Source organism: Ictalurus punctatus, chromosome 4 (assembly GCF_001660625.3).
Source record: "Ictalurus punctatus breed USDA103 chromosome 4, Coco_2.0, whole genome shotgun sequence".
Taxonomy (NCBI): Eukaryota; Metazoa; Chordata; class Actinopteri; order Siluriformes; family Ictaluridae; genus Ictalurus; species Ictalurus punctatus.
The window spans coordinates 34,051,862-34,064,361 of record NC_071284.1 but is presented as its reverse complement, the minus strand read 5'-3'; the positions used below and the strand labels follow the sequence as shown (position 1 = coordinate 34,064,361).

The 12,500-nt window shown below is 43.1% G+C and overlaps 1 protein-coding gene across 3 annotated transcripts in view; it reads left to right on the top strand.

Moving 5' to 3' along the window:
- LOC108264818 (protein unc-13 homolog C) overlaps positions 1-12,500 on the top strand; it is a 185,339-nt gene that overhangs the window by 18,510 nt on the left and 154,329 nt on the right. For 2 of the 3 annotated variants that reach the window (XM_047155288.2, XM_053678198.1), the window contains exon 6: positions 12,329-12,500. This exon is cut by the window's right edge and continues 48 nt beyond it. In XM_047155288.2, the coding sequence (XP_047011244.1) occupies positions 12,329-12,500 (172 nt within the window). Of the gene's footprint in view, positions 1-2,188; positions 2,195-3,279; positions 3,352-12,328 lie in introns of all 3 variants that reach the window. The other variant, XM_017466719.3, reaches the window with a different exon arrangement.

Here is a 12,500-nt window from a genome sequence, read left to right as displayed (position 1 = left end):
CGTCTTGGGGTCAACAAAGGCGGAGCTTAAATTAAACCTGGCCAGCCAATTGCAAAGTCGATCATACAACTCGGGAAAAAAAAAAAAAAGAGTTCTACATGGGTTCTTTGGACAAAACCAAAGAACATTTGAGGGTTCTAGAGTATCTAGAGCACTGTCAGGGAAATGGGTTCCTTAGAGATTCTTCGGATAGGTAAGAGTTCCTAAAAGAGGTTTATATTGAAAACGGGTCTATCGGCCATCCTCAAGGGTAGTGGATGGAATCTTTTTGGGTTCCTTTGAGAGAATCGTTAAAGGTTTTCCGAGGTTCTCTGCCGATTTTGTAAGGTTCTCCCCCAGAGAGACAAATGGAAATACACTTGAGGGTTCCGTGTTTCTAAAAACGTTTTTCTAAGATAAGCAGTATATCAAGCCCGACTTGAAAATGAAAAGAAAAAGGAAAATTGCTAACAGGACCATCACTCTTAGGGAAAAAAATGGTTCCTCAAGAATTTATTGGCTTGCTAAGGTTATTAAAGAGGGTTTACTTCGGGGTGGGTTGAGTCTCCAGTCAGCACCCCAAAAGGGTTCTTTGTCTGGTTCTTCTGGATAGCCCTACAAACGAGACTATCACTCTCAAACACTTTGAGGAACTTTTTCTCTGGTTCCCCCAGAGATACAAACCTACGAACCCTCAGGGGTGTCAGCTGGAACGGACTATATGATCCAGTTTGTTATTGGCTGAATAAATGTAACATAAGCTCTGGCGCCTGTGTCCCAGGGATGCGTGTGATTTGAGCGGATGAGGACGGGTGAGCGAACCGGGCGTGTACGGCAGGGGATCAGAGCTGCTCTTAAGGCCGTTATGTGTTAATTAAGTGAAATTAACAAGCATATCCGACCTTATTCATCTGTGCGCTTCCATTTTACGGCATTGCCTGCAGCAAGCCTCAATCACGCCGCTGCATGCTGATTACTGTACACTTACATAAACGCATAACGGGTTCATGTACAGGTTCGAGTCGCCCCGCTCCCACTCCTCCCTCTGTTTTCTGGTGCCTGTCGCTCACTGCGAACCTCACGTCTTTACCACCGTTGGCTACTCGCGGCCCGATAACTGGTAAAGACAAATTTATATACTATCCCGCACCTCCTATTTGTACACTTATCCTTCTTATCTGTTTCTGTCCCTTTCTCTCGTTCTCCCTTTGTCCCTTCCTCTCTATAGTCCATCCGTACGTCCCCACATGTAGGTTAGGGGTTGCACGACGACTAATTTTGACTAGTCGAGCAGTCATTCGAAAAAGTAGTCGACCGGTCCTCTTTTCCGTAGCCGAAAACAAAATCGCTAGTGTGTTTTTTTTTCGTATTTAAGCGGAGGACGCGTCAAGCCACGCTTCAGTTCGGGCGACGGATCGCATTTCCAGCTTCGAGGCTACGACGTTAACGATGAAGGAAAAGAAATCGGCGCAACACGGCATTGACCCCGTCTCGCTCTTCGGCTAGCGTCCGATGATGACGCGACGAGTCCGGATAGTCCTCTCCGATCCGATTCTAAACTGGCTGAGAGGGCGTGGACAGCGATGTGCAACCCGCGGCTCTGAACGCGCTCTCTCACACAGTTACCATTCACGACGCCACAGCGCAAGGATTCTCATTCATTCATTTATTTATTTAGATGACATCTTACTCAGCTTTAAGTTTCCCCCGAGCACACTGAGCGGCTTCCTTTACCGTCTGCCCGTCTAGTCGACGTCCCCACGGCGGCGGGTGTGCTGGTTGACTAGTCTATGCAACCCCTAATGTAAGTGTGCGGTCAGTGTTTCGCAGCTGACTTCACACGGGCAGTGTGAGTCGTGTCGTCGTCCGTGTATAAGGATGGTAGCACATCGTGCGTACGGGAATTTTTAAAAAGCGAAGGATGTTTATTTAGTAAAAGCATGAGTGACGTTTGATTTGTAATGCATGTTTGGAGGCCACGTAAAGGGCTGTATTTACAAGTGTACTACTTTTAAAAAACAGCACTCTGCTTCTGAGAACACGAAGCGCATTATGACGCTCAGCATGGCAGTCAGTATATCACCACAGATGACCCGAACACTACAACCCTGACGGGGTTAACCTCCGATTCGTTCCTCACTTCGCCTACTAACGAAATATTTCCTTTTCTTTCCTGCTCCGCTTTCATCACCTCCTCTGAACGACGTAGGCTTTGGTGAGTATCGGTCTTTTTTTTGTGTCATTTTTAATCGTGCTAATTGCTCTAGTCGATAATAAAGTGCTAATTTAGAGTCGGAAAGCGTGGCATAGCGATTACTTGAAACTGCTTGTGAAGGTTTAAGAGGTGATAGAAAAGAAATGCGAACGTTTTTTAATCGCCTTAGAAAGGTGGAGATTGTTGCATGCTGGGGATTGTTGTAATTGAAAATGTGTTTGTTTTTTTGTAGTTCATAAAGGTTCCTGAACTTTTCCTCTACAGGATTTTATATGTTGCTGTTGTTCTTTTGGATCTGACAGAGCTCTGAGGATTTGTTTATATTGGAATAGGGTTTGTTTCGGCTGTGTGGTGAATCCAGGCCTGATGTGACCTGGACAGTGAGTTTAGAAATATCAGGATGTTTATGTCAGAACCATATCCTGTATACGTTCCTATTTTTAAGCCATTTTCCCCCCAATGTTGCGTGATATTGCACGATATTGCACACCTCCTGCAAGTTTACGCAGTCTGTGTAAAATATGGCCAGTATGACAACACTGTAACGTTGCGTTTTTCTTTTCTTTTTCTTCCCTGTTGTTATTTTTTTTATTATTATTATTTATATCTTATATTCGACTGAAGCCTCTGTGAGAATTAAGACTTCCGGTGTGCATACGATAAAGTTTTTGGGTCCTGAATTGTCATATTTGTGACTGATGTTCTTCCGACAGATATTTCAGGATCCTCTGTTTAGTTTTGACGTGAGTTGAGTTTTTGGCCAGTTGTTGTTACAGAAAGCTTGCCGTGATATCACATCCTACCCTAGCCATCGACTACGGCAGAGAGAAATGCGAATACAGACTAGATGGTAAACTAGACATTACAAAACTGTACGACTTTACAGAACTTTGCCCGTCGGGTCTGTTAACGTGATTCCGAGCGGTGCGGTTAGCTCGGCCGTGTCGTGGCAGTATGCTGCATTTATAGCACTCACGAGACAGGCGTGGATTCAGTAAAGAGCTTCGACAGAGGCGGCATGCCGATTTGCAGAGCGGTTTTGATGTGAAATGTGATTTGTGTGTAATGCGTGCTGTTCTCTGCAGACCTTGGCTGCTCGAAAGGCAGGCATCTCGTTTGCACTTGTGACCAGATCCACCCTGAACAACGAGGACCTGGTAAGTGTTAAAGACACAATCCACAACCAACGGACAATCACGCGCACGCTCCGTCCGAGAGGAAAGACCACACACACTCGCATGCATACAGGCGCTCACGTGCAGGGGAAAACACACATTCTATCACTGCTTTTTTTTTTTTCACTGAAATCAAACTGTCAGTAACGGTCTGATACTGATAGAATGAACAGATCATAACAAACAGGAAGTGTGGAAAATGTAAATCTGTGGAGACACTGTTGAAACAGGAAGTAAACAAAAGAGGAGTATGTGTCTATAAATTGTAATGTCTAGCTCATATGACTGCGCTGGATAATAAATCTATGACAACACATGCACTCATAGTGACTTCCAGTGACTTCCTTCTTCGTTTGACCTGAAGATCTTTATGTAATAGAGTAAAATCACAGACACACCCACATTCCCTTCTATGGCCTTTAGACCACGCCTCCAGTCAGAGCTGATCTCATTATCGTAATAAAGCCTTCAGAGCCTGCCCATTCAGAGCTCCTTTCATTTCCGTATACAGACTTAAAGACACACCCACATTACCATATAAGGCCTTTAAAACCCGCCCATTCAGAGCTCCTTTCATTTCCGTATACAGACTTAAAGACACACCCACATTACCATATAAGGCCTTTAAAACCCGCCCATTCAGAGCTCCTTTCATTTCCGTATACAGACTTAAAGACACACCCACATTACCATATAAGGCCCTTAAAACCCGCCCATTCAGAGCTCCTTTCATTTCCGTATACAGACTTAAAGACACACCCACATTACCATATAAGGCCTTTAAAACCCGCCCATTCAGAGCTCCTTTCATTTCCGTATACAGACTTAAAGACACACCCACATTACCATATAAGGCCCTTAAAACCCGCCCATTCAGAGCTCCTTTCATTTCCGTATACAGACTTAAAGACACACCCACATTACCATATAAGGCCCTTAAAACCCGCCCATTCAGAGCTCCTTTCATTTCCGTATACAGACTTAAAGACACACCCACATTACCATATAAGGCCTTTAAAACCCGCCCATTCAGAGCTCCTTTCATTTCCACATATGGACTCTACTAAAATGACCACATTCCCACGTAAGGCCTTCAAAACACACTTAAATATGGAACTTTATGGTCTTGAAGACAAGCTCAAATTTCCAAGTCAAAGACACACCTACTGAGCTGCTCTCATTTCCAAATATGGACGCAAAACATGCCCACATTCTCATCCGTAGCCTTCAAGGCCTACTTACTCACCAGCCACGCTTATAACCATATATGGATGTAAAGACACGCCCAAATTTCTACCAATAGCCTTTAAGTCAGGCTTACTCTTCTGCTGTGCTTATTTACATTTTTGGATTTGGCCCACTTCCCCATCCATGTCCCATGCAGAGATGGTGTCATTTCCATATTTGGATGCACGATAAGGACATGCCCATACTTCCGTCTATGGCTGGCCTTTAGGTCACACCCACTCACAAGCCACTCTCATTACCATATATGGACTCTCGTTTCCTTATATCTACTCAAAGACACACCTACATTCCCTATCAGTGGCCTTACATAAACATCTATTCATGGTTTTCACATTCTTATAGGAACGCCCCCTGGTGGGCAAAACACGGCTTTCTTCCGCTGCCAGATTTATTTCGCCAAAATGCCAGACGGTTGTTGTTCATTCGGCTGCACTGACAGTTTAAACAGTAGGAATGGTTTACCTGACACTGAAAAAAAAGTTTTGATTGTATTTATATCATTAGATATTGTGTTAACCTAACCAAAATATCACTGCCCTAGAACTCAGACTACACTGAACGTTCGCTAATTAGCACCGACCTTTGCTCTGACAATGAATAATTCCTCTGGCAGGGACTTCGCTGTTTTCACTGACTGAAAAAGGCGCGGCGGATGCTGGACATGGATTACCAGTGCCCAGAACTTCTAGTTTGTTCGAATACCTTTTGTTTTTCTTCTTTTGTGATCAAAACATCCGTAGCTTGAAACAGACCTGTGCTGCGGTTCCATGGAGTGTCCAGTGTTGGCTGATATTTTGGAACGGTGTTTTTCCCTCCAGGTCTCCACGCCAGTCATGTGACTGAAATCTGTGAATTCACCACCTACTTTCATTTCCATATATATATATATAGAGAGAGAGAGAGAGAGAGAGACAAAGACACGCCCACTTTTACAGTGCTGATGCGTGTGCAGATGTACTTTATTAAAACAGGACGGTCCTTTGAGAATCACCGATCAATTGACTGGCGTTAACATGTAACTGCTGAAACTGGACAGTCTTCAGTCAGAGATAACGTGACTGTGATATTTCTGGAAGACACTCCAGTGGGCGCAGCAGACGCAGGGAGGTTTTAGTGCATCATTTTTTTTTTTTATGCTGAGGCTTCACTGATTCCACTTTTAATTACTGAGCTGTAGGATAAGTTCTGCGGTCACGCCAGCAATGCAATGGAGGAATAAGAGAATCTGAATCAATGAAGAGAGAGAATTACTCCTCTTTTCTGCTGACCTTCATCCCTCGCTCTCTGCATTAATTGAACACAGCCAGATGAATCAATCCTCCTAGTGATGAAAGCTCTGCTTTTGATCTGTCTGGCACTGGAACGTTACTCCCCGTCTGATCCACTTCAGCATTCCTGAATTTGCTAATTCAGGTTTTTGTTTTGTTTGGATTGGACATTTTTCAAGCCTTGTTCAAATGAAACAGTGATTGTGGTATGTTTGTGAAACATTTTATGGATTAGACTCGAGATTAGACAGGCATTTCAGAGCTGTTTGGACTCGGATTTCTTTTTTTTTTAATTATTAAAAGGCTTGAGACAGATCATTTAGCGAGCTCTAATCGATACTGTATTTCAGGTTGGTTTAGATTGGATTTTTTCTTCTGACCTCTCACACACGTTTCAAAGTTCATTTGGATTAGACTGACAGATTGGACTTGTTTCCGGTTTGTTTGGATCGGACAGGTATTTCAGGTCCCGTTTGAATTAGATTGGCATTTTTGCTCCGATTACACAATAATTTCAGTTCGTTTAGATTGGACTTTTTCAGGGTTTGTTCAAATGAATTGTTTCCAGAATTGGTTTAATGGCTTTATAGCTAATATGTATTGATTGGACAGTCTTCATTTACATCGGACTGTTATTGAACGATGGGTTTTCTGCTCTTGTGTGGATCGGACGGTCATTTAATGGGGATTGGACAGATATTTTCGAGGTTGTTTGACCTGGACAGACAGTATTTGAATGAGTTTCTATTGGATAGTCATTAAGCTTTGTTGATTCGGGCTCTGTTTATCTGGAGTGTTCGGACATGGCTGTTTTTCCCCGCACACATCCTTCAGTTCCGGACCTTATCGACTTACAGTCATCGACTCGCGTCGAGGTTGTGCCGTGACGTCTCGCTGATCTCTTCATTCCCAGGAAAAGCTCAAGAGATACACTAAAGCGGGACGGAACGACGGTAAAGTCTGATTAGAAGAAGAGAAGTAGGCTGTAGCGCGGGTCTGGGAAGCGGGCTGAGCAGATGTTGGAGTGTTATTAACTGTAGCGAGAACAAAAAAGAGATGGAGCGAAAATGAATTCCTCTGGGAGATCACGGTCTAAAAATGGCTGCCGGAGCCATATGGCAGGAGTGTCCAAAGCTTTCTTATCAGGGGCCAGATGGAGATATGGAAATATGGGTCACAGGTAACAGTCTATCTGTACTAATATAAGTAAAGAGCGTATCAGCGTATCAGCGTTCACGCGGACTTTTATTTGAAGAGAACAGCTTACAAGAACTTCCTGTCTTTTATAAAGCGATGCTGGATCTACACAGCCTTTGAACTCCGATTCCCAGAATGCACCGCCGCCTACAAACATGGCGGAGTCCCGAGTACTAAAGACTATCAGATGTTACCAATCACACGTTTTAAGTGCTCGTAGTGCTTCATAGCAGTGTTCAAAATGCAGGTTTGAGTACTGCTGTAGTCTGAGGGATGGAACACGTGCTCGCTGAGTTCGTTTCGTCTTACAAATGCGTTAGGAAAACCCCCGAGAGAGAAAGAATCACACTGTACGATGAGATCTACATCCTAAGATAGCGCGTCGTACGTTCACACCCGCTGTAATGAATCTAGCGGCTCCGGATCATTTTTTTAATCGGAAACCCTCCCCTTAATTACCCGACGACAGCGACAGCAGCACAGGGTCATTCAAAGCGTGCGCGGAAAGTTTCCTCGCAAAACTTTTCTCCTGAAGCGTTCTTCATTAACGTTTAGCATTATTAAAGCGCCGATGGACACGCTCCCTGCCACACAGGCCTTTTGTTAGCTGACGCCTGCGCTACAAAGGGCACTAATTACACAAAGAGAAACACACACGCGGTATAATGGAGTGGAGTGTGATGTGATTTATTCCCGCTAATCGACACTCGACTCATAAAGACGTGTGTGAGACCGCGATTTTATTCACCGTGCGCTGATTTCATCAAATAAATGAAATTAAAACAGGAGAGAGAAGGTGGAGTTTCAGTAACGTGAAGAATCCCTCTCTCTCTCATTCTACTTTTAACTCTCTCTCTCTCTCTCTCTCTCTCTCTCTCTCTCTCATACACACCGTGTTTCCTTTCTCTCGTATTTTTGTCATTTTCTTTCTCTCATCCAAACACACGTCACTTCTCGGTCTCTTTTCTGCTCTCTCTCTTGTTTTCTCTCTGTTTGTATCTTATCTCTCCCGTTTGATACTTTTCATTCTGCTCTCACACATCATCTCTCTCTCTCCCTCTCTCTCTCTCTCTCTCTCTCTCTCTCTCTCTCTCTCTCTCTCTCTCTCTGTGCTATAAACAGACAGATTTGTGGATGCACGTTCATCGCTCTACTTCATGTGGAGGCTAAAAGTTGTGACAGATTTACAGATGTTCTCTCCGCGCCTGAGGTCACAGGACCTGCTCTGAAACACTTCGAGTGTAAAATAACGGCCGTCAGTCTCAGTACTTCGTCCAGCACCGTCTGTGTGTGTGTGTATGTGTGATGTGTGTGTGTGTGTGTGTGTGTGTGTGTGATGTGTGTGCGTGTGTGTGTGTGTGTTTTCGACTCTCCTACGGTTTAATTCGACTCTCCTACGTGTTTATTCGACTCTCCTACGTGTTTACTTGACTCTCCTACGTGTTTATTTCTACTCTCCTATGTCTATTTGACTCTCCTACGTGTTTATTCGACACTCCTACGTGTTTACTTGACTCTCCTACCTGTTTACTTGACTCTCCTACGTGTTCATTCGACTCTCCTACGTGTTTATTTGACTCTCCTATGTCTTTATTCGACTCTCCTACCTGTTTACTTGACTCTCCTACGTGTTTACTTGACTCTCCTACGTGTTTATTTGACTCTCCTATGTCTTTATTCGACTCTCCTACGTGTTTACTTGACTCTCCTACGTGTTTATTTGACTCTCCTATGTGTTCATTCGACTCTCCTACGTCTTTATTCGACTCTCCTACGTGTTCATTCGACTCTCCTACGTGTTCATTCGACTCTCCTACGTGTTCATTCGACTCTCCTACGTCTTTATTCGACTCTCCTACGTGTTTATTCGACTCTCCTACGTGTTCATTCGACTCTCCTACGTGTTCATTCGACTCTCCTACGTCTTTATTCGACTTTCCTACATGTTTAATTGACTCTCCTACGTGTTCATTCGACTCTCCTACGTGTTCATTCGACTCTCCTACGTCTTTATTCGACTCTCCTACGTCTTTATTCGACTCTCCTACGTCTTTATTAGACTCTCCTACATGTTTATTCGACTCTCCTACGTGTTCATTCGACTCTCCTACGTCTTTATTCGACTCTTCTACATGTTTAATTGACTCTCCTACGTGTTCATTCGACTCTCCTACGTGTTCATTCGACTCTCCTACGTATTCATTCGACTCTCCTACGTCTTTATTCGACTCTCCTACGTGTTTATTCGACTCTCCTACATGTTCATTCGACTCTCCTACATGTTTATTCGACTCCCCTATGTCTTTATTCGACTCTCCTACGTGTTTATTCGACTCTCCTACATGTTCATTCGACTCTCCTACGTGTTTATTCGACTCCCCTATGTCTTTATTCGACTCTCCTACGTGTTTATTCGACTCTCCTACATGTTCATTCGACTCTCCTACGTGTTTATTCGACTCCCCTATGTCTTTATTCGACTCTCCTACGTGTTTATTCGACTCTCCTACGTGTTTATTCGACTCTCCTACGTGTTCATTCGATTCTCCTATGTGTTTATTCGACTCTCCTACGAGTTTATTCGACTCTCCTACGTATTTAATCGACTCTTGAAATCTTTTTGTCTCTTTTCTATTTCGATCTTTTTTGGTTTTGCTCCTTTTGTTCTCTGTGTATTCTTGTTTTTGTCTTTTTTTCCCTTTTGATCTCCTTTTCTTGGATAAATAGATGAAAATACCCACCGTTGCCATATGAATGAATTAGATAGAGTGTAGTCTGTATCCAGATATAGATCTATGGAGCACTACACGGAGGTGACCGCTCTATCATGCAGAGGCACTGAACACAGTGTAGTGAATCCGCTCCTGCTTTATTTCACTACGCAGCTCCTCTGTACGTTTTCACGTCTCACATCTCTCATTACACCAGTTCGCACGCGGGGAGCAGGAAAAGGTGCGTGTAGATCGATGCGGTGTTGGAGGGAAGTTCAGGACGAGTTATCAGCTCAGTTCGGTTATCAGTCATCATCTTGGGAGTCTGCGCTGGACTCTGTGCCAATCTGTCCTGAGCTTCGTATCGATCTCGATGATGTTCATTCATTTCATTTTCATTTATTCATTTAGCAGACGCTTTTATCCAACGCGGCTTACAAATGAGGAAATACAAGCAGAGCAGTATATCAGGCAGGGACCTCACGCCTCGCTGAGTAGGCATCGTGCTACCAGGCATCGGTCGTTACCCGATCAACGGATGTTTACGAGGGAAACGGAGTCGGCGCGGCGCGGCGCGGCTTACTGCTGGATTTTATTATGAAACGGGCCTGCGGGCTGCTGCTTGTGCTGATACAGGACCCGAGTTAAGCAGCTGTACACACACCAATACTTTAAAATCCCCAGAGGACATGAAGCTGCGATTGCTTGCTAATGGTCTAATGGAGTACAGACCAGGAATAAGTGCTGGCTTTACAAAGTCTACATGAAGTTCACTGGAATTTATCACCTTTGCTAAGTAGTGTTGAGTGAAGCCCAGGAAGATTGTAGTCACGTGGGACCGTCTCAGAAGATAGACCACATCAGCAGCTTTTCCCTTCAGATCCACTGCATTCAGAGACAGAAATATAACGTAGGGAGTGAAGTCTAATGGAGAGAGTGAAGTCTAATGTAGAGAGTGAAATCTAATGTTGAGAGTGAAGTCTAATGTAATGTGTGAAATCTAATGTAATGAGTGAAGTCTAATGGAGAGAGTGAAGTCTAATGTAGAGAGTGAAGTCTAATCTAGAGAGTGAAGTCTAATCTAGAGTGAAATCTAATGTAGAGAGTGAAGCCTAATGTAATTAGTCAAGTCTAATGTAGAGAGTGAAATCTAATGTTGAGAGTGAAGTCTAATGTAATGTGTGAAATCTAATGTAATGAGTGAAGTGTAATGTAGAGAGTGAAATCTAATGTAGAGAGTGAAGTCTAATGTAATGTGTGAAGACTAATGTAGAGAGTGAAGTCTAATGTAGAGAGTGAAGTCTAATGTAATTAGTGAAGTCTAATGTAGAGAGTGAAGTCTAATGTAGAGAGTGAAATCTAATGTAATTAGTGATGTCTAATGTAGAGAGTGAAATCTAATGTAGAGAGTGAAATCTAATGTAATGAGTGATGTCTAATGTAGAGAATGAAATCTAATGTAATGAGTGAAGTTTAATGTAGAGAGTGAAATCTAATGTAATTAGTGATGTCTAATGTAGAGAGTGAAATCTAATGTAGAGAGTGAAATCTAATGTAATGAGTGAAATCTAATGTAGAGAGTGAAATCTAATGTAATGAATGATGTCTAATGTAGAGAGTGAAATCTAATGTAGAGAGTGAAATATAAAATAGCAAGTGAAATCTAATGTAGTGAGTGAAATCTAATGTAGAGTAGAGAGTGAAATCTAATGTAATTAGTGAAGTCTAATGGAATGAGTGAAGTCTAATGTAGAGAGTGATATCTAATGTAGTGATTGATGTCTAATGTAGAGAGTGAAATCTAATCTAGAGAGTGAAATCTAATGTAGAGAGTGAAATCTAACATAGCGAACGAAGTCTAATGTAATGATTGAGATCTACTGTAGCGAGTGAAATCTACCATAGCCAGGGAAGTCTAATGTAGCGAGTGAAATCTAATGTAATTAGTGAAGTCTAATGTAGCGAGTGAAATCTACTGTAGCGAGTGAGAGCTAGTGTAGTGAGAGAAGTCTTAAGTAGCGAGTGAGATTTAACATAGTAATATAAAGTTCCTCTGATAAAAATTCTTGTTGTTGGTATGCAGTTCCTGATCTATGGGTTAAATATCCTGGCTGTAAATTCCCGGACTAGTCCCTGAGGTAAAGTTCCTTCTCTTCGGATCCTGAGTGGAGGTATCTGCGCTAACATTCCTGGAGTTGAAGTTCAGTGGCTCTTCTGCTGGATTTGACGTTCCTTGGCCCCACAAAAAATTCTGGGATAAAGTTATTGCTACTAGTGTTAAATCCCTGTGATTAAATTCCTGTGATACATTTTCTTAATAAAAAAAAAGTGCTGTTATGAATTCCAGCATTCCTACAAATCTCAACACGAAAATTTATGCAAGACGGAGAGCACACTCACCATTTTCTCTCCAAGCTGAACTGAGTAGAGATACAGCCACCATTTCTGTGTTTCAATCATCCTCTCTCTCTCTCTCTCTCTCTCTCTCTCTCTCTCTCTCTCTCTCTCTCTCTCTCTCTCTCTCTCTCTCTGTAGAAGCTGCAGGTGTTGAGGAAGACCCTGCAGGCGTTAATCTATCCCATCTCATCTACGACGCCGCATCATTTCGAGGTATGGACAGCAACGGCTCCCACCTACTGCCCCGAGTGTGAGGGTCTGCTGTGGGGCATTGCGCGTCAGGGCATGCGCTGTACTGAATGTGGCGTCA